Source organism: Phalacrocorax aristotelis, chromosome 1 (genome assembly GCF_949628215.1).
Source record: "Phalacrocorax aristotelis chromosome 1, bGulAri2.1, whole genome shotgun sequence".
Taxonomy (NCBI): domain Eukaryota; kingdom Metazoa; phylum Chordata; class Aves; order Suliformes; family Phalacrocoracidae; genus Phalacrocorax; species Phalacrocorax aristotelis.
In genome coordinates, this window is record NC_134276.1 from 60,714,565 (window position 1) to 60,736,500 (window position 21,936).

The 21,936-nt window shown below is 39.1% G+C and overlaps 1 protein-coding gene across 1 annotated transcript in view; it reads left to right on the top strand.

Annotated features, from left to right (window-relative positions):
* The window catches only part of ITGBL1 (integrin subunit beta like 1), a 144,699-nt gene that overhangs the window by 103,085 nt on the left and 19,678 nt on the right, over positions 1 to 21,936 (top strand). The window contains exon 8 of the mRNA XM_075090186.1: positions 19,711 to 19,827. Coding sequence (XP_074946287.1) covers positions 19,711 to 19,827 — 117 coding nt within the window. The remainder of the gene's footprint in view (positions 1 to 19,710; positions 19,828 to 21,936) is intronic.

Genomic DNA, 21,936 nt, shown 5'->3' on the forward strand with positions numbered 1-21,936 from the left:
AGATAAGAACACTGAGTATTTTTTTATAAGATATTTGATTCTTTAATCAAAATAAACAGGGAAAAAATGTTGAAATTTCTTGATAGAACATTTAGGAAGATTAATCCTGTCATTGTTTCATTTTAAAAATTGGCTCATTTCTGACAGGATGTCTTACAAACATTCATCTTCCCTAGGAAATACATTTACAATAAATGTGGAGCGCAGTTTTAATAGTCTAAGACCGAAAAGTAGAGTACTTCTTTCTGCTTTAATGAATGTCACTTCACTTCTAACTCTGAGGTTCTTTCTGAGGACCCTGCACCCAGCAGGGCAAGAAAAGTGAGTTACTTGAAGTGCATCCTTTATAGAAATTTGAAATCTATCACTGTTTTAAAGGTAGCTGGCAAACACACTTTTTAAGAATTAATTTCTGTGTTAGTTAGAAGTCAGTAAAATATGTTGCTGTCTTGATTCTGGTCCTAATTTATGTATTTAGAAAAAGTATAATCTGTTAGTCAAAAATAGTATACAGCCTTTGCAAAAAAGATACATAACTTTGTTTTCAAAGGAATACAAGGTGGAGATGTTAGGTTCTATAAAGTATCAGAAAATGTTGACTTATTTGAAGTGAATCAGAAAGTATTGACTATAAATGCATGTTGTGCATTTCCACCACACGCTTTTGGGAAACTTGTATTTGTTTTTCCCCCAAATCTCAGTGATCTCTAGGTAATCAACCAACTTCTTTTTTTTCTTTGCCTCCTACAGGGGAGGTATTGTAATAATTTATGTTAAAATTCTGTGATTTTTCTGGGTAATGGAAACCCATGAACATCCTGTGCCATAGTAGATCAGTGGAGGAAAAGGACTAAGATGAAAAAAGTATTTACTGTGAGGGTGGCCACACAGTGGTAGAGGTTGCCTAGAGGTTTTGTGTAGTCTCCATCCTTGGAGTCATTCAAAACCCACTGGGCACAGTCCTGGGCAACCTGCTGTAGGTCACCCCGTGCTGAGCAGAGGGGTTGGACTAGATGGTCTCCAAGGGTGCCTTCCCACTGCAACTCCTCTGTGATCCCCATTGATTAAACTGTTAGTCACATTAGCCGAAAAGACTTTCCCACAAGGACACATAAATCTGTTGAATTTTGTGGCATCTCTTCATGGCAAGTTTCATTTTCTCATCAATACAAATGAATTAATTTCAATTAAAGATAATGTATTGAAGCCCCTTAGGAGTAGGAGACAGCAGTAGACGCTTAGCCCATCTTTTTGCTAATTTGCGATGGTGTGATTCCATGGTATTAGGCTAACACCTGAGAGTAGCATTGTTCATATATTCTAACGAAAGGGAAAAGCTAAGACACTCCTCAGTGTATGTATCTCTCTGGTTTATAGATCTGCGCAGATATTGCTCCTAATTTATGTTGTGCTGTGTTCCGTTTTTTCCTTATGTAACAAGTTCATGACAATTGGAGGGTCACTCATCGCTTAACTGTGACTCGTTCCCTTGCAGCAGGCAATCCCTGTGACTGCCTGGGCTTCTCTGGGAAGAGAGCATGGATGGCAAATGAAGAGCTAGAGGAAGGAGTTTAGAGAGCTGCTTCTTCTGGGCTTCAGGTTCTGCAAGAATACATCTCCCTAGTTACCACAGATCACATCTAATCAAGGGCCTTATGTGGTATATACAGCTCTCTAGGAGTTAATGAAATTCTCCAGAAAGATATATCATTTCATTAGGAACATAGGCCATCATCTCAAAACCCTTCAGTATTGCTAAGAGCTTGTCCATAGGGTCTTCTACAGAAAAGTCCTGAGTTTGTGTTTCACAGGATGTTGTCCGTACAAGGTCTAGCTCGAGACGTGAAACCACATTAGCATAGCAGCATGCTTGAGTTGTTAAACTCTGCTAAGCATCTGTATTCATGCTGATAACTGAGTTTTGGACCCAGCTTTTTTGGAAAGACTATACAGATCAATCCTTAAAGGTTTTATCTCCTTCCTAGCAGAAGCAGAAGAATGGGGTTAAAGCTGACGCGTAATTTCTTACCCTTCAGTATAGAAGCAACCAGGGACTTGTTCTGTGTTTGCTTTTTAGGTATACTTGTTGAAAATTATGTGAAACAGAATTGCACCATTTGACTTGTCTTTCACACTGTTGCAGATCTGTGCACATGCTGCAAACTATACTGTACCTGTCATTCCGATTTTTCCTCTATTTGGAAGTTATTTTAATCTGAAATTTTGGGGGGGGTGGTGGGCTTATTTTTCCTAGAATTATATTGATTTTCAGTGTCATGATAAGCCATGCGATCATGTGATTTTGGTACAGCTGGCTCTGAAAGCTCAGCATTTGTTACTTTTTGCCTTTAAGAAACACTTGCATGCCTGTTGTTTTGCATGGGCTTTGTGTACCAAAGGTACCTCTATCAATCTTGTGCTGGTTTTGGCTGGTATCAAGTAAATTCCCTTCACTGTAGCTCCTGTAGCAGTGAGGGACCTTTCCAGCTCCCCGCGCTCTGCCACGTGGGCGGGAGGCCGGGGGGGCGGGGCCACAGCCCAGACAGGTGACCCCGACTGGCCAATGGGGTGTTCGTTCCACACCATGTGACGCCACGACCAGTACATTAATGGGGGCAGTTGGTGCATGGGGGGGGCGGTTGCAGCTCGGGGACTGGCGGCGTCGGGTCGGCGGGCGGTGAGGGGCTGCGTCGCATGTGGTTTGTTCTTGTTGTTCATTCCCCCTTCCCCCCGCCGTGGGTTTCACCTCTTGTTATTTTCCTTTTCATTGCATTATTGTTGTTGTTATTATTGTTTTGTTTTAATTATTAAACTGTTCTTATCTCAACCCACGAGCTTTCTCACTTTTTACCGTTCTGATTCTCTCCCCCATCCTGCCAGTGGGGAGTGAGCGAGCGGCTGTGTGGGGCTGAGTTGCCAGCTAAACCACAACAAATCTGTACTACATTTTATTCAGATAAAGGTCTTTTTGGGAAAAAAATACCCATGAAAATAATTGCATTAGTCACACAGAAAGGGAAATGTAGATTCATACAATCATAGAATGGTTTGGGTTGGAAGGGACCTTTAAAGGTCGTCTAGTCCAACCCCCCTGCCGTGAGCAGGGACATCTTCAGCTAGATCAGGTTACTCAGAGCCCCGTCCAGCCTGGCCTTAAACGTTTCCAGGGAAACATTCTACCGCCTCTCTGGGCAACCTGTGCCAGAGCCTCACCACCCTCATAGTAAAAAATTTTTTCCTTATATCTAGTCTGAATCTACCCTCTTTTAGTTTAAAACCATTACCCCTTGTCCTATCCAAATTTTGCCTTTGGCACATCTCTTGACATTTAGGGTGGGGTTCATTTGGTTTTGTATGATGATTTTATTGGTCTGCTGATCACTGAACCTCTGCTTAGCAGTGGTGGCTTTTTTAGGGTAAGCCTGGATTGTATTTCAGATAGATACTAAAAGTGAAGGTGGTTTGTGTGTATTATTTTATATGTATTTCTTACAGTGTATAAACTATTTGGTTTGTAGATAGTTTTCACTTGTGTAGTGAAACTTCTTGGGAAAATACATTTCTTTTTCATTAATTGCAGCTATAAATAAAGTAGTGGAGGAGCAATAGGGATGGGTGTAATGTTTCCTGTTGTGATCTCTGAGACAGGATAGATGAATGAGTCATTCATTTAAGTAGCAGTGCTGATAATGAAGGCTTCAAGGAAAATATTAAATTCTGTCATTGTGATCTGCCAGTGCTCAGGCTCCTGATCCTGAGAGCAGCAATCCCAGGCTCTCCAGGTCTGCTGCAATGCAGCCAGCTCTGGCAGTCGCCCGCTGCTGGTCTGCCTGCTGACCCCTTTTCCTGTCATAACTTCTGAAAGCCAAACTATTACTGTGCGAGGTGGAGAGACCCGACGTCTCCGGCAGTGATGCTGAGAAGCGTGCAGCCTCACTGCTGGGGAGGAGGCAGGGCTGCTGCTCTTGGGAAGGAAGCAAAGAGTGACTGACTTTTGAAAATAAATGCTTCATTTCTGTGAGTGTGCGTGTGTGTGCGCTGCAAGAGTTTTGACGTGTTTTGCATGCTACTGATGTTATAGTACATGTGGTTGCTGCTTATTTTCAGCTGATGTCTCCACTGCTCTTTTCCCTCTCACAACCGAGTATCAGTTTCTGCCCCTGTCTGATCTACAATTACCGCCCCCTATAACTTATGCCTCCCACTTTTTCTCACAGAAAAATAATGAGTTCTACTGATTATTTTCCTTATTTCTTCCCACTCCCTCAGCACCAAACCTCACTAGTCCCCCCACTCCAGCATGGGGAAATGAAAATAGCAACAAAATTACTAATTCTTCTCTGGCAGCCTCTTATTTGCTGCTGTCAGTGCTCTGCCTCAAGTCAGGTTCCTGGGGAGAAGGGTTAAAATCCAAGCAGTTGCTGGGACCTTATGTCTTCCTGCACAGGAATTTAATAGCGCACCAGATTTTCAGTTGCATGGAACAACTGAAAGGAAGCTTAAATACAATTTTGTTATGACTATATTAGCAAAGAGGAGCCGATCCACCTTTATTTTTTTATGAAATAAATGTTTAGTTCATTACTGCTTGCTGTTAAAAACAAAGCAAAACAAAACCAAACCAAACCTTTATTACCTTAAAAAATAGATCTGCAGAATTAATTGCTTTTTAAGCATAGCATTAAACTGTTGTCTCTATTTGTTTGAGTAATTTGGGGTACCTTTTTCTAAAACAGTAATAAAAGTAAATCCCACGTTCATGCTGTGTTTAAAGCAATTTTGTCAAATTTAAACTGGTAACACCAGACCTATTTTGTTTCTCTAATAAGGTTTTTATTATAAATCTGGAATGCTCCATCTAAGCCTGATTTCCAGCTGAAATCAGGTATGACAGAGCTTGCCAAACTCATTGTGTTAAATCTGGTTTGCAGTAATTGTTGGGTTTGTTTGTTGTTTTTATTTTTTTTTTTAATTTTATTTTATTTGCTAAACAGAACTCTGACATTTCCTGGAAAAGGACTGAGATGAATTTTTGATAGTCTGCAAAAGTCCATATGAGCAAACATGTCTTTAGCATTAATTAATGCAATGCTAAAATCAGAGATGCCATCCTGGTGCTGGAACAATGTTTCTCACCACTGGGATTTGCCTCCTGTCTGCTCTCTCATACCAGTTTAATCCCTCTCAGTGAAAGCCATGAACAACAAATGCTACTTTATGCTAGCTGCAAAGCTGCCTGGTTCATCTCCAGTGCTTGTTGTGGATATACAGGTCCAAGCTCAACAGCTGACTTCAGCTCTGGGGGCAGCCACCTTCCAGCAGGGCTGGATCCTGCTGCTGTCAAAAGAAGCCCTGGAGCCCAGGGCTCAGCAGGACTCACGAATGCCTTCTGTCCCAAGCATGGCAATACCTCCCTGAGCAGCAGAGCTGATGGATTTACAAGCACCAAGCTCCTGTGAGCCATCAGCTCTCAGGCAAACCAAGAGCTGCCAGCTCTTGTGGCTCCTTTGAGTGCAGCAGAAGCCAAGGGCTGGGAGCACCTGACTTTCACAGAAGCACAAGAGGTCCTGTCAGCTGCTAAATGGTATCTTGCAACTGTAAGGGGCAGTTTCCCCCATGGTGTCTTTCTCCATCTGTAGATGCTTTTTGCAAATTTTCCCTTCTTTCAAGGCATAGGTTATAGGGTTGGTTTTTTTACAGCACCACTTTGCATGCTGACTGCTTTTAATACAATGGTTGCTGGTGCTCTGCTCCCAGATGCTGTAATCCTGCTTCATCCATGTAGACAAGAAGGTGGATTGCTAATGATTTGCCTAAATTCAGATCCATGGTGAAATTCAGAAGGTGCAACCATGCACCATGATCCCCCTTGCCCTCTCTAATGATAATGAGTAAGCATACAGGAATGATTGTTCTTACTGAAAGAAAGATCTAGCTTGATTGAACAGCCAGGTGGGAACACTGTTTTTCTGCGGGTCGGCACAAGCTCTCTAACTGTACCACCATGTTTCCCATGTGTCATGGCCACCATTCAATCCTTATGAGCCAGAGTGGTTCAGAGGTAGTTTGGTGCCACTGTGCGAGAGGAAAGGTGGCCATAGCAGTGACAGAAGAATTGTTCTTAGACAATAAAAATCAGCTGGCAAAGTTTTGAACTATGGTGGTGCAGGAAATAGTGTTTCTTTCTGTAGACTCAGCGGTCTGTAAAATGATACATCGCTTCCTAGTTCAGCAAGGTGAATGTCTTGATTAATCAGAGCTGTCTTCCTATGGAAATGGGGTCTGATTATTTATTATTATGGAAAATGTGTTGGCTCTTTCCATAGATAAAGTAATTTTGACTTGGACAGAAGTTCTTTTGATTTTAGAGGATAATATAGCTTTTCTCTCCCTTCACACCCCTTCTTGAGCTAGCTGTTGTCTTTAATTCTCTTTTAATGCCACTTCTTTTCTGCAAATTGGAAAAATTTTACTGAGGACACCTGGGTTTCCACTTACTGGAGCATCTTCCCCAGAGCTATTCATCCTGACCCCTTTTGCATCCCTTACATTTTTGAGATTAATCTGCCTTATTTTGCTAAGGTCAGTCACAGGTTCTCCTTCTTCCTTTGTTCTTTCTTTCGTCAGATCACCTCACCTTCTGTTTTCACACCACCACTCACTCATTCTTCTGTGAGCTCTGATACTTACCTACCTGCCTTGTCTGTTCCTCGGTGAGAAGGGAAGACCTTATCGCTCTCTACATCTACCTGAATGGAGCTTGTTGCAACGTGGGTGTCAATCTCTTTTTCCCAAGCAGCAAGTAATAGGACAAGAGGAAATGGCCTCAAGCTGCATCAGGGGAGGTTTAGATTGGTTATTAGGAAAAATTTCTTCACCGAAAGGGTTGTCAAGCACTGGAACAGGCTGCCCAGGGAATTGGTTGAGTCACCATCCCTGGAGGTATTTAAAAGATGTGTAGATGTGGTGCTTAGGGATGTGGTTTAGTGGTGGACTTGGTAATGTTAGATTAACGATTGGACTCTATGATCTTAAAGATCTTTTCCAGCCTAAACAATTTTGTGATTCTAAGACTTGCAGGCATCTTGGCTCTTCTTTCCTTCCATTTTACACCTTTTCTTCATTTTTTTCAGGGTGTTTGGAGCACTGCAAACTTATCCTTCAAGCCTGATTCTTCTCTATTACTGGTTTTCCTTTTGTATCCTGACTTCATTGCCAGATGTTTGCCATTCTCCACACCTAGGAATCTGCTGTTAAATCTTGTTTGCAAGATTTGCAAGATTTTGGTATATCCAGCCTTCCCTCTTCTGTCATACCTTTTCATTTCCCATCCAAATTTCCCCTTCATCCACAGCCGTGGCTTTAGCCCTGGGATCTTTTCTTTGGTAGAATCTATTAGATTACATTTCTTACACGTACATGTTCTAAAGCATGCTTACCAATGTGCCTCTGGTCATTGCAGTGGTCTTCTCTTCTCTCCATGTCCTGTCTTCTGCTGCCTTAGGAACCGCTTAGATAACTTTTCCTACTCCTACCCTTATATGCAAAGGCATGAAAAAAGAAATAAAAAGCTCCCAGCAACCTCTCCCACCTTTAAATTCACATGACCTCTCCACTGTGTTTCTGCTTTCTTGAGTTTGTCACTGTTTTTTTTATCAGTGAGCTTTTTTTAAGGCTAAAAAAGTACTGAAATTGACTTTTGTAGGGCTCATTTCACAAGCCTGGTTTATCTGAAGGGCTGAGTTTTTGCTTTCCTCTCCACTGGAGTAACCTTGCTCTGACGTTGCAAAGAACTGCTCCTAAACAGCTGGAGTGGGCAGGGAGTTGCATCGACCTTCATATTTCTGTAATAGTGACTACTGTCCCTGGGATCCATAAATTCATTGGTGGGGTATAGGAAGTTCTAGCTTACAATTTAGGGGACCTGCTTAGACAAAGTATTTTTTGGGGGAAAAGGCACACAGATTAGTACAGCTGATGGCTTTGATACATTTTTTCCCTTTCACCGCACAAAGAGAAAACCACTCAGTCCACTGGCTAGGTAAAGATTTCTCCTCTTTTTTGCTAGAAACCGTTGTAGTGAATATTGCTTTTTCCTTGAAAGGTTTTTAGCCAGCAGTCTCATTTCTGATGAATTTTTAAATATTTAATAAAGCCATTGGTCTGTAGAAAGCACTATTTGCATTGTCTTTGTGTTCTTACATGATGACTGAGGAGATTGACAAAGCAGTACTTTGTGTAATATCTATACTTATTTCCAAAACAGAAGAGGATAGATGTTTTCAATTTAGCATAGAATTCCCTACAGTACTTATCAGGCTTTACAGTCTTAATATTTTTAATCAGTTGTAAAAGATCCTCTTACTCTCTGATTTATATAATAGACCTTAGCTTTCCTATTTTTGCTTCATTTGACTTCAGAACGCTATAAAAAATTGAAGTTTCATTATTCTTAATCTTAATTTTTTCCCTATATCAACGTTGATAAAATTCTCACTTCTTAAAGAGTGACTTTAAAAGACAAAAAAGATTAGCCATATCCTTGAAACAAAAGTGATGCAATATTTAATATAAAGCATATTAGTGACGTTTTATGTGACCATTTTTCCTCAAAATCTTATTGACTGAAATTTTCAAGGGACTGATGATTGGTCATGTGTTTTGAATCCTCCATCTGCTGGAGAGCTTTTAATACTTTCTGGAGGACATTGGACTCTTTCTTCTCTCTCCCTCCCTCTTTTGAAAGGGGAATCACAGGGAGAATTTTGAGTTATGTAAACATTCCCTGGCACTCCCAGAAGTTCATGTTGTGTGGTAGTATAGCAGTCCCTGCACTGATGGATGAAAAACACTTTCTTGGTCCCTAGTTTCCATTCAGTTTCAAGCACTTCTTTTGCTCATCAGTGGTGTTTCCTCTTCTCCCGTCCAGTGGGTGACACTGACCGAGGGTTGAGGCTCCTCCAGACATATTTCCTGTCCGTGTTTTCAGTGGGCTGTCCCGCTGAGAGCAGACACAGAGGAGCTGGTGGCAATATGGGTCAGGACTGAAAGCAGGTGATAGAGAAGGGGCAGGCAGCCGCATGGTGACACAGCTGTGTTTTGCAGCTCCAGCTTAAGCACGCAGGTAGTTCTGTTCCTTGTGACCGTTTGGCAAAATGCAGGTCAGTTCCAGTCAAAGCAGAAATCTTGGCAGGAACATATGTCTATGTAGCAGTGATCCTTCTAGAAATTTTGGGCCTAATGCACGCTATATACCTGATCTCTTGCTCTCAGAACTAGCAAAAATATTAATGCATAGGCAATTGTTTCAGTTGTAGCAGTTGCCTGAGTTAACTAATGAAAATGCCTTCATTTTAGTGTTTCAGAGTACTGTTGTATTTGTCAGGAAGGTTTGGAGACTAATCACAAATCTATCTTTCCTGTGGCAGACATTGCAGGAACAGCGTGACCTCACTGGTAGGATTTAATTACTTGTTGCGTGTGTTTTAACTAGCTTGAAAACTGCTAACTCTTTTCAGTTGCTGGAGTTTTTTTTAGGTTCTCCAAACAGGAGGCTGAGTATAAATATGTGAAGCTCATAATAATACCTGTTCTCTCTAACTCAGTCTTAACAGATGGTGTCCTTGCCTGCTCATGGGGTTCTATCAAGACAGATGAGCAAAGGGGGATTCCTTTCAAGAAATTTAAACAAGTACGCCTGTAGGGTGATACCTAATGTACCTAGCTAGTCTCCTTCGGTAAATCTTGGCTCACCGTTTTGTGACTGCTATGCATTCTTCCTGAAATCTGTAAACTCAGGGTTACCTGCAATGAAGAATTTACTACTAATACTTAAAATCAGGGAGTGGGAAAATGAAGGATTGTGTTGTTTTCTAAAGACAAAGTTTGCGTTAAAAAGCAGTTACAGTCATGCCTTTAATTCCCTCATTAGACACTACTTGCTTTTCCTCAGAGCCAACCTTTCTGAGTGCCAGGAAGAAGCATCATTTCACAGATGCAATTATATCTGGGGCAAAGATTTTAGGAGCCATAAGGCAGTGTCTTTACAAGACATTAAATAGAGAGCCTTGTAACGAGAGGCTAGTGCACAATCTGGCCAGTTGGCAACAAAAAGGAAAAATTTGCTTACAAGTGAAGGGTAAGAGCATTTTAGCTTGGAACAACTCAGTAGATGATGCAGTTGCTAGGTAATGTCTTTCATTTCTGGAAAAAGTCTTGAGGTGAAAGCTAATCAATAAGGTAGATAAAGTGTGATGTCATTTGTTGCCATGGTTTCTGAACTTAGCAGTCTGTTATCTGCAAATAATATTGGTGGTTGCTATGCAGTTGAATCTTTTCATATTGTTGTTTTGCCATTATAAAGCTCTTTAATCTTGACTAAAGCTTCAAAGAGCAGCGGGTCTAGGAGCTTAAACGTTGTAATAGATAGGCTTGTATTACAAACCCAAAATATCTTTAAATTTACTACCTAATAAACAACAGGCATCAGCAGGAAGTGAACAAGGTTAACATTTTGGTGATTAAACTTCCACAAAGCAGTTGACATTTTCTAGTAAATTAATCTGCAAATTAAATATCTCTGTGGAATTAGTGCTATGACTCATTACATGGTAGATCATGTAAAAAAGGAGTAAGCAGTCAATCCTCTGGATGATAAGGCAGTCAAATGTATAAAGCTGTAAATGGCTCAAAAGCCATCATGGCTTCTTGAACAATGTCCTTGTGTTTCATTTATCTTTCACTGTTGGATTGTGCCTCTTTATTACGTTTGGGTTTTGCTAGAAAATATTTTATAGCAGCTTATGCTAAGCATCAGACAGTTGGACAGTCTGAAAGGGAAATGAGACTTATTTTTCCTGATAGTTGTCAAGGTGAGAGAAAAGCATTCTCAAGTCAGGTCCTTTAAATCAAACACAATACTTAATTTTTCATATCCCATGGAGAAATTGTTAGTTTTAGTAGAATGCCTTGTATCCTTTACTTGATTTATTGGCATCTCTTTTCAGTAGTTCTTCTTGATAGTTTGAGTTATTGAAAGCATTTTGGAGGGAAAGAATGAAAAAGAGATGAAAAGACAGAGCTCAGTGCAAGCTAGAGAAGGTAACATGGCGTGATCTGAAGGATGAGGTGATTTGTAGAGGTACAAGATGTTCAGTACCCAACGATGAAACATTTTAAAGGAGGGGAGGGCCCTTTGGACAAAGAGGAAAGAGGAAAAAGAGGTAGAAAGAGAAGCCAAAAAGAAAGAGGAAACTATTTTTATTGGGGTGAGAGAAGAGGGGAAGGGAGGAAGGGTGGAAAAAAATCAGAAGATGGCTTGCTGGATTCTAGGGTTTTACATCTTTGGAGTGACATTTGCCATGCTGTCACGCTGTCTAGTTTTTATCTTTTTTTCCCCAATGGATTCCTCCTCCTCTTCTTCCATTTCCACTGTTCTTTGCCTTAACAGCACATTTCTTTAGAAAGCATTTTGCCACCTTCTTTTTCTGTCGTCTTCTCACATCTGTCCTCTGTGTGGTGACATTGACTATCACATTTCCTTTGAACAGAGAAGTAATTGTCTTTGTAGTCCTTGTCCCCTTAATATAGTGCGTGAATTGTCAAGGACGTGCCCCCAAGAGGAGGCTTGAGGAAGATGTCACTAGTTGAAGCGAGGCATACAGCTAAAATCCTGCCCTTGCAAAGTGTGCAGGGGTGTTCTCGATGACTCCTCTCCTGGAACTCCTCTCGAAATTCCATGTTGGCTGTGTAGAAACACAATAGCAACCTTCAAGGAGTGCATCCTCAAAGCACTGCTACTGAGAGGAGGCAGATGGAGGAGACATGCCGGCTTGATGATGATAGCAGATGTCAACAAGTTAACAATCTGAAAAGGAAACTAGCAGCACAGCAGTGCTTCTTACCCAAATGTTTAAAGGGAGGGAGAAGAAAAAAAAAGAAAGAAAAAAGAAAAGCAACATGGAAAAGAAGATACAAATCAGTAGTGCTGATCAGCAAGAGCTGTAAAAGACTATCTGATGCTAAATCTGTAAAGTGGTGCTGTTGAGTGGATTTATCTAAAGAAGTATTTCACTATTAGGCAGTCACAAATGAAGAGCATTTACTTCAGATGCCATATGCCAACTGTGTAATTAGGCTTCCAGTCATACATGCCGTGTGCGCTAAAGCAGGGGGCAAGTGTCAGCCATTTGCAATTGCTGTTGCATAACCCGTACTCTTACAATCCTGGATATTCAGCTGCTTGCACTGCTGTGAGAGTTCTGTTGTCTGGGATAACATACTTATCTTTTATTTCTCCAGGGTTTTTATCTTAGGGATATTTATTTTCTGTGCCTTTTTTTAATTTTCTTCCTTAAGGAAAAACTAAATTGTCAGACCTTTTTTAATACTCTTTCACATTATAAAGCAATTGCTTTTAAAAAGATTAAAAGAAATACACATTTTCTGTCTGAGAAAAAACTCAAACACCTTATTATATGTGGGAAAGCTTGGTATTCTCTACCAGTGAACAACTTCATAAAACTTAATACAACAGTGGAAAGTCTCAGGCAGCTTTAACAAAGGAATTTCTTGATTTATGAATTTCTGTTGTTTTCCTTAGGCCAAATTTTTATACTGAGAGTCATTGCAAGATACTGAGTGTAGGTGATGAGCAGACATGGGACTTTAGGTACCTCTTCTAAAGGAAAAGGGTAAGAGAAACTGTACACAACAAAGTCCCCAGAGCCACTGTGACATTCTCTGCATTGCACACACCTTGTGCAGCCTTTCAACCTGTTCCCAGCCCTTTCACATGCAACTATGATGTTCTGTGTAGCACCGGATGGTCCAGTGTCACTGAGGACTTCACACCGATTTAGAGTAGGTTTTCCAAGCACGATATGGAACCTAAAATAAAAACAGGTGTATCAACATAAGCAATTAGTGAAAGTATCCTGGCATTTGAAGCGACAGATGGGCCTAAAGTGAGAGAATGCAACCTGGAACAAAAAGTCATCCGTTACAGATACAAGCCTTCTAAGCATGTGATATAGTTACATGATAGTAGTTAGGGGATTGCAGTTACTTCAGTCCTGTTTATAGTGCTGAATGCAGTAGCTGATGCAGTTATTGCAATTGAGAGGTGTCTGGTAAGACTAAGGAAAATACAGATATTTGACCCGATTACATGCTTTAGCTACTGTTGGTGCTATTTAAATAAAAAGCTCAGAGCTTGCTGCTAAAAGTTCACTTCAGTGTACAAAATTCTTGAAAAAAAAAAAAGTTAAAAATCTGAAGTTTGGAAATTACTTTAGATTTATTAAAGCAATTTTAATTTCATTTTATGTCTGTATGATTCAGCTAAACTCTTCTCTGGAGCTTTTATATCTCTAGTTGAGGTCTTGGGTCAGTCATGCTGCAAATAATCTTTTTATGAGTAGACTTAAGGCATGTTTGTTTTCTGTGTAATGATTTAGAAGCAGAAAGTTATTTTCCAACCCAAATCCGAACAAGTAGTTGTTCTTGTAATACTTGCAGCACATTTTTGCTAGCATATGAGAAGATAAATGCATGATTTCATTTTTCACGATGTACTGCAGGAAAAAAAGTGCTTGTTGCTTGAACCTTGTGAGGAAAACCCAATTTTCACCGGAAGCCCTCCACAGAAATAAGCTCCCCACCCAAACCCCCAACAGCCTAATAGAGCAATCCTGTGCACAGTAAGAAAAGAGATCCTTCATGGTTCTTGTAGCTTCAGTTAAAATACAAACCCATCAATATTTCCGTCTGATGTTTCAAATGCAGGGAATTTGCTGTACAAGATGTCCTCTCCCGGGCTTTCTATCTTCCCTGCAAAGACTCATGAGGCGCAGAGCACAGCAGAGCCAGGATGCCACCCTACTGATACATCTCATACACGCCTCTGCTTCTATCATTGTGCCGCTCACGGGGGATGAACTAACATGGGTACCTGTGAAAAAGGTTGGCGTGTTGTGATGAACAGCACAGCGCACCTTCCTCACGCTGTAGCTACAGCTGAGCATTCTGTACAGAGGGCAAACCGCATTTAAGGGCTCTGATGTTCTTCATTTCCCTGAGGTGGTGAAATATCACTTCTGTGCAGAAAGGAGTGTTTAAGTCCAGCAGGAGAATTGATTTTTTCATGTGGATGTTGAACTCGTTTTGCTGAAGAGGTAGCACCAGAGTTATCTAGCCCATCTAGCTGTTTTGTCACAAACCTTCGGACATGTTGCAGCATTGGTGACACACAGAGCTGAACTGAACTAAGTTCATAAAGCTTTTTTAGAAGAGGGGAACTTATTTTTTTCCCCAACGTAGCTAGAGGTTGCAGATGACGTTCATATATTACAAGTAGAACATTGCTCCCGCTTGCCCACTTACAAAGTCCTTGTAAGAAACTAATCCCCAGATTTTCATAGTTTGTGTGAGATCAGCCAGATAGTCAGGTATTTTAAGAGGTTCTTAGGATACTTTTGCACATACTAAAGATGCTTCCAAAGGTTCCCTTTTCTGACAGCTCATAAACTACCACCCAATCAGTGCCAAGAATTATCAGCATTTTTAAAGCCAGGGGGATTCCTCCATGTATGAGGCAGAATTATTTTTTTGTCTAGTCAGTAAAATATCTTAATACAAAAAATTATTTTTTATTTATGAAAAGCCATTCTAGGTGCGGGAAGCCATTACAGGCCATTTTGGGAGTAGGACATGCAAAATAAACTGTGTGCGCAGTGAGAAGTCTGAGGTAGTTTTCTGTTTGAGTCTATAAATTTCTCCGCATTGATCAAGCTCAGCTGGATTACACTGCTCTCAACACCTCAGACTGTGCAAGGCATGATTAGGTTGTCTGCCCTATTTTTGGCAAGCACTGCACTTGCTTGCCCATTTTGTGGTACTGTTTAGTCCCTTTACTGGTCTTTCTTGCCCTCCACCACTCAGTGAATTTTCCTTTTCCATACCTGAAGGTGTTACATCCTATCTACTACTTCCTTAAGTCATATCTGCTTCCCCCCTCCATGTCCCCTGAAACTTCTGTACAAATCTTCCCATTCCCCATCTCTGATTTGCCATTTCTGCACATTATTTTAGGTCATCTCTTCCCAACCAGCATGAAATGGGTTCTGCTGGCAGAAAGACGCAGCAGCTTTACTGAATGTGCTCAGGTTGCCTGAGATTGCTTGATAGCAATGAAATTGCCAATTTCTCATAGGTAATGCTTTCAGATGTTAAGCTTAGGACAGCTGTGGGGCAGAAAAGTCCTTCCTAAAGGCACATTTGCTTCTATTTATCACTAGCCTGAAACACCATCTTTCTGAGGTACTGATGAACCTGGTTTGCTTTTACCACAATCTCAGTGCAATTCGGTGCTGTATTCCCAACACGTTAAAAAAAATATAAATTTATAGATTACTTTCTTTGTTTTCATTTAGAAGATAAAAATTCAGCACCAGGCACAAAAAAATCCTTTATGTTGTAGACATGTAGACAGGAAAAGACAGTGAAGTACATCTTATTATATTCAGTGTTTACTTTTACACTGAAAGATATTGCTGTCTCTTCCTGATATTTTTACCGGCAACAACAGGGTAAAAATGTTTTATTACGCAAATTATATACTTGTAGCACAGTGTTTTAAAATGAAAATTACTGGTATAAAAGAGACTTTTATTCAGTCTATATAGGCAGCTGGAAATTGGTTTGACCATGCAGCTAATGGTCACAGCAGTTTGCATGGGAACAAGTTTAATGCAAGTCTAGGCACTGCTTATTTTAGTTAGGCTATCATAAATGTTGGACAAGAGGAATGAAAAAATGCTATAGTAAATGGTGAATAAAATCAAAAGCTAAATACTCAGGGCACGGATTTTTAGAATTCTAGAGTCAGTTATCTAACAAACTTACACATTTTAATGAGATGTGGTATTTCAATTCCCTTTAAAAACAAAAACCCCCACTCTATGCTGGTCTTTTTTCAGTCTTCAAGTAATAATGATTATCAGCAATAAGTTGATAGTCCTACTGACAACAATGTGAGGAAAGAGTGTGAGCAAATATTAAGATTGCAGACAAATAAATGTCTTGTATAATTATTCTATTTTTAGAATCTTGCATTGCAATAAGTAGGTTAGGCTTTTCAATGCTAATAGCTAATACACTCTCCATTACAAAGCTTCCTTCATCTGAAGTCATCAGACGATGAATTTTACTGTCCCCGTTTAGCGAGGAGGAGAGGAAGCCACTTGCTATGAAATATCTGAGGTGAACTTGTTTCGCTATACTCATAAAGTGTAGCTCTTGCACAGACGGTTGAGAGGGTGAAGAATATTATAGTCCTCCTGTGTTTAATTGTTTCTGTATGCCCTGGAATTTAAAGAGAACTTAGGATGTGTTTGGCAGTAGCTTTCCCTCTATAATCAGGTTGCTATGGTAAACCTATTATTCTAGACAACGAAAGAGTATGTTTAGTAAAGTGCTGATCCCTTTTCAGCATAATGTGAGCTTCAAATTACTTTTGAACAATTGAATTTTTAAGGTAAGTATTTTATCACAATAACTAAGAGAAGGTCACAGAATAAGGTGTGGCTTCTGTTATTTCAGTAGCAGATACATCCGACAAAGTCGTCGAATGGCTGAAGCGAATTTACCCTGCCAATATCTACTCCTGGTTTTCCCAGGGAAGTAACCCGAATTTATTGTTACAGAATGCTATTAATTTTTGTGTTTATCTATATGGTGATCCGCTGAGCCTTTGAATTTTACATTTGCTACATCCTATGTAGTTAGCAGTTGAGAAGCAAAAGGACTTTAAACCTCTGTTAAATTATCTCCACAGAATTAGTCCACCTTACATAATCTACCCAAAATCTCAGTACTTTTGGAGGTAAAATACACTTTTTAAACTAGTACAAAGTTGCAGTTATTTAGTACCACTGCTAAATTCACTTCTCATGCTCCTAGTGCTCATTTCAGCACATTTGTAAAAGAAAAGGAATGATAAACTAATAATTTGAGTATCAATTTCAGCAGCAGAGTACTAAACTACCGTAACTGTATCTTTGAATATTTTAAAGTAACGAAGTATCTCAGAGAATTCATTTTCCAGAGCACTTACTGACTGAGGTTTCTGTCCATTTTCAGGACACCTTCAGTTCTGCTGAGGTCCGCAGTTGTCAGATGATCTAAATCATACCCTGAGCTTAGGTGGGAGCCAGCCAAAATAAAAAACAAGGCCCAGATATCAGCAAGGAATTTGGGCTTTTTGAAGATATGTGTTGGTCTTTTATTCATTAGCTAAGATGAGAAGATTAAGAAAGTAGGGCCTAAATCCCCTTTGTGCTTGATTTTCAGAAGCCAACCTGAGCTTGTATCTCTTACACAACAAAAATGTGCCCTGTCTGCCGAGGGATGGGATGATTCTAGGTTTTTTTGCTGGTGAAACTGTTGCACATTAACTAAAATGAATAAATATTAATTGCAGCAGGGACTGAGAGGAACCTGTTCCTGTTCCAGTGCAAGTGCCCAACCACTGGGCTCTCAGGTCATTCTGACTTATTAAATTAATTACAGAACATGCAGGAGCCTCATTACAGAACCATCCTTTACTCGTCCCTCTGGAGGATTTACCATCTCTGCTGGCTCCTCTCTTCAAAGCAACTTGCTTAAACTGATTTTATTGTCCTTCAGGCATCCTCCTTATTATAGCATTAACTGGCCAGGGTACCACTGTTAAAGATGGTTCTTTTGGTTTTTTTATAGAGTCTTCACAACAGATGGGTCCTGTTCATCACATACCTATCTGCCTATGGGTGACTGCTCTGGGACACTGCGGCGTGACATTTTAGTAAAAATAGCCAGGTTGTCTAAAGTGGATGCATAGAAAGGGACTAAGAGAGCCCCAGATAGTGACAAGCTGGACTCATTAAGAGTCTCTGTATATTTAAGTACTAAGAAATTATTTTGTTCCAGTTGCTAATGTAACTGTCCCTGGCAAATAATTGTAGCTGAGAGAATGCAGGCAAATAACATCAATCATTCTGTAGACAATCGTATCTTAAATGTTGACGTGATTCCCAAATACAACCGTACTTCTTGATGTGGTAGATGCACTTCCTATAATAAGTTTCTTTCTGGAACGAATATTCTCATATAATTGCCAATGCAACATAGTTTTAAAACTATGTATATTATAAAGGTATCATGAAGTATTTGCTGTTAATTCTCTCTATCAGCATGTCTTTTTTAGGATTCTTGCACTTTAATTTGATCATAAAATGTCCTTCTAGGCTGAATCCTGACACACAGCATGTCAGCTTGAAAGTGCAATGTATATTGATGCTTAGGAAGATGAAGAGTATGGCAGCTATAAAATGAGCTGGCAATTTTTCAATAAGTAATAAGATCCCCCCCTAGTCCAACTTAATTAGACTGGCTTTTTTTGAAAAATTAAATGTAACAAATTTAGGTTAGAAGCTGAAACAAAAATAGATTAGCAATGATCTGGCGGTATGTTGACCTAAAAGTTTTTATTGTCACCCACAGTTAGAAAACTCCCATTAAGGTTCTCCTTAACAGTCTTTTCCCATTCAGCAAAATATTTCAGCAAATGCTGAAAAATATTGTGCATGCTGAACTGCTTGGTTACATAGTGAAAGGCTGTACGTGGAGGATTGTTTTGCTTCGTAGCTATAGTTGCTCCTACTATAAATGTGGGTTCTGCAGTCAGTAGGCCAGTGTCCAGGCCCAGGTTGAGGCTCACTGCTGCTATGTTTAATTTAGATCAAGAGGAACAGGCTTTTCTGCATCCTAATCCACGTCTCTGGCGGCCCTTTTTTACACACAATGTATTTTCCCAAGCTCATCAAATGTATTACTTTGACCCATGGTTTGTGTCATATTTAGAGCATTCTTACAGTAGCATTGCGTTAAAACAATTTAAAGAATACGGAGGCAAACTCTTAGAAGTTAGGAAATAACAAAACCAGCGTTACATTGAACTGAGTCTGCCTCATACATGTGCAATGTAAGGCTGTCTTAGTTTTTTTCACATCTGACCATTTAATACTCACTGCTCTGAGGACTTCGCAGTGGAAGATCTGTGGGAATTTGGCTGAGTCTGTTCCCCCTTTAAGCTCTGGGGAGTTGTCCTGTGAACAGGTTGATGGAAGGGAAGAGTTTGACAGAGGTTGTGCTTTCAACTTCTATTTCCTCAGGTCAAGCCAAGAAAAATTGTAGGGTTTTTTGCTTTCCAAATGACCGACAGAGTATTTGTAGAGTTATGTTTCTACACAAATAGAGGATATCTTAGATAGCCCCATGCATAGACTACTTAATTCTAATCATATTCATTTTTGAGTTTCTGAGGTATGTGCTAAATATTTTAGATCAATGATAGAGGTTAATTATGCAGTCAAACATGTGCCATAGCTCTGTTACGCAAAACTGAGATACGAAAAACATACAATGCCAATGACTGCTTATTGTTGCTGTTTCCACCAAGGCATAATGGTGCCATACTCTGCTTCTCGTTGCCATGGACGAGGGATAGTTTGTTGGTTTTTTTTTTAACAGTGTTTATGTGCATACTTTAATTAATGCGGAGAAACTTGTTGTTTGTCTTTGGGTGGTTGGGTGTAGAATAAGTTCAGGTTTCTATTTTCCTTTATTTTACATTACTGAAATAATGACTCTGACAATTGTTTATTCTTACAGGGAGATGTGAATGTGGCCAGTGCACTTGTTTCCCTCCAGGAGACAACAGAGTTTATGGCAAAAACTGTGAATGTGATGATCGACAGTGTGAAAATGTGGATGGTGATGTCTGTGGGGGTATGCATTCACTTGATATAATATGATGTAATATATTGTAATGTAATTAATATAAATGTTGACACTTATAACTTTCTGTTCTCTCTGATTTTATAATGCAATGTCACTATAGACTATTGACATCATTGATTAATTATAATAAATTATAGTTTTTTGTAAGAAACAAGCTATATAAATATTGAATATGTTAGTGAATACTTATTTTAAAACTTCAGAAACACTCACAAGGAAGCAGATTAAATACACCTAATAGCATAAATGTAAGTGCTATAGTATATCCCAAAATCCAGCAGTTTTTGTTACAGAAGAATACAGACACTTAAAGAAAACCTAAAAAATTTAGTTTTTAAAAACTAAAAAATTTTTTAAAAAAAGTTTAGTACAGTTGATGTTTTACTGAGAATGTTGTATTTTACCTAACAAATGAAAAGTAATACTTCTGAATATTTCATATTTACTGACAGAGATATGTCTGTTTTCTAAAAAAGTAGTAAAAACATATTAGGAAAGAATCTAAAATGCTTGACTTACATTGTCATAGTAATTGTACATGCAGATGGTTTATTCTAATGTTGACAGTGAAAACCTCGCTTGTTGATTTTTCAGTAATGTATGTTGGTGTTAAGCAGTATTTCAAGTTAGTTTTAGATACGTAAATGTATACATACCATATGGTATTTTAAAAACAGGTGAGTAGTATTTGTCCTACATGCTCTCTTTCTAGATTTTATTGGCTTTATTTTTAAAATTATTCTTTAATACTTAATATCAACAAAGCAGTTGATATGAACAATGACACATTTTATGATATTCCTTATTTCTATGTAAGAAAAGAATGTATTGCTTCATAATCTTTGTGTACATAAAGAATTCTGACTACATGAAATATAGGTCTCTGCTATGCAGAATGTAGGCATATATGGAAAATTCTAGTTCAAATGTCTAAACGGCCATAATAATAGCTTGTAATATTCAGTGTAATTCAATAATATGAATGTGTAGATAAATAATAATTTGAAATTAAATTTTGTTTAAAGGACATGAAAGCAGATAAAAGCACTGAAAACCTGGGCCTTATTTGTTATAAATTAAGTAGTTGGGAACCAAAAGTCATCATCTTTTGTGATTAAAAATATATCTTCCATTTATGTCATTCGTATTTTACAATATTCTATGACAATCCTTCAATGTTAATAATGATAATTATATTGGACATTTTGGAAATTATAGACAAAAATTCCATTCTTCCTTATTAGGAAGGTTACAGTGATAATTTTAATTTTTATTGCTGGCTAGAGCACCTCACACTTAGATGAATAATCACCTCTACATATGAGCCAGTGTCCAATTTTTTACTGTGCAGGAGACACTCTAGGTCACACTATTACCTGAATAAACTCTCACTTTTAGTCTAATTAGCTTTGTCCAAAGAAATTGGCAGAAAATAATTAATTAATTAAAACCCCATATGCTTTAGCTGATTTTTCAAACTTTGAAAGAACAAATAGAAAGGAAAGCCAGCTTATGAATTTATGAACCAGTTGTAGTCCTAAGCAAGCTCAACTTCTCCACTTTTTTTTCAGGCTAATAGCTTAGTTAGTGAAGATTCTCTGCAGGTGAAAGGAATTACATGGGAAAATGCAATTCAAGAGACTCTGCCTTGTTTGAAATTGCACTGCACAGCATCTGTTGACAGGACTTCAGAAGGCCCATGCTGTGATTTTTGCTGTTCCAGGGAGCTGAGCTTATTCTTAATCTTTCCCCAAAATCATAGAATAAGCACCAAATCAAGAATCCTCTGGTCCTGAGCTTTCTTGTAAGTAAAGGGAGAGGAGGAAGCATAGCATAAGGTGATGATTAAGTCCACCAAGGTCTAAGCTGACCTCTGAAGTGCCTCAAGGGAGACTAGAGCATCTTTGCTCACTCACAGCTGTCTGAACTTGGTGAGGTGAAGCTGCCTCTAGAGTTTGAGTCTTCCCAATTACAAGTCATGCCACTACTAATACTATCCTCTAAAATTTTTTAGATTTCTGTAGTAGATCTGTTGGGATTCCAGTGGTAAAAAATTGGCTGATATTTTATTTCTTGTTCCATCTATTGTATTTCTAA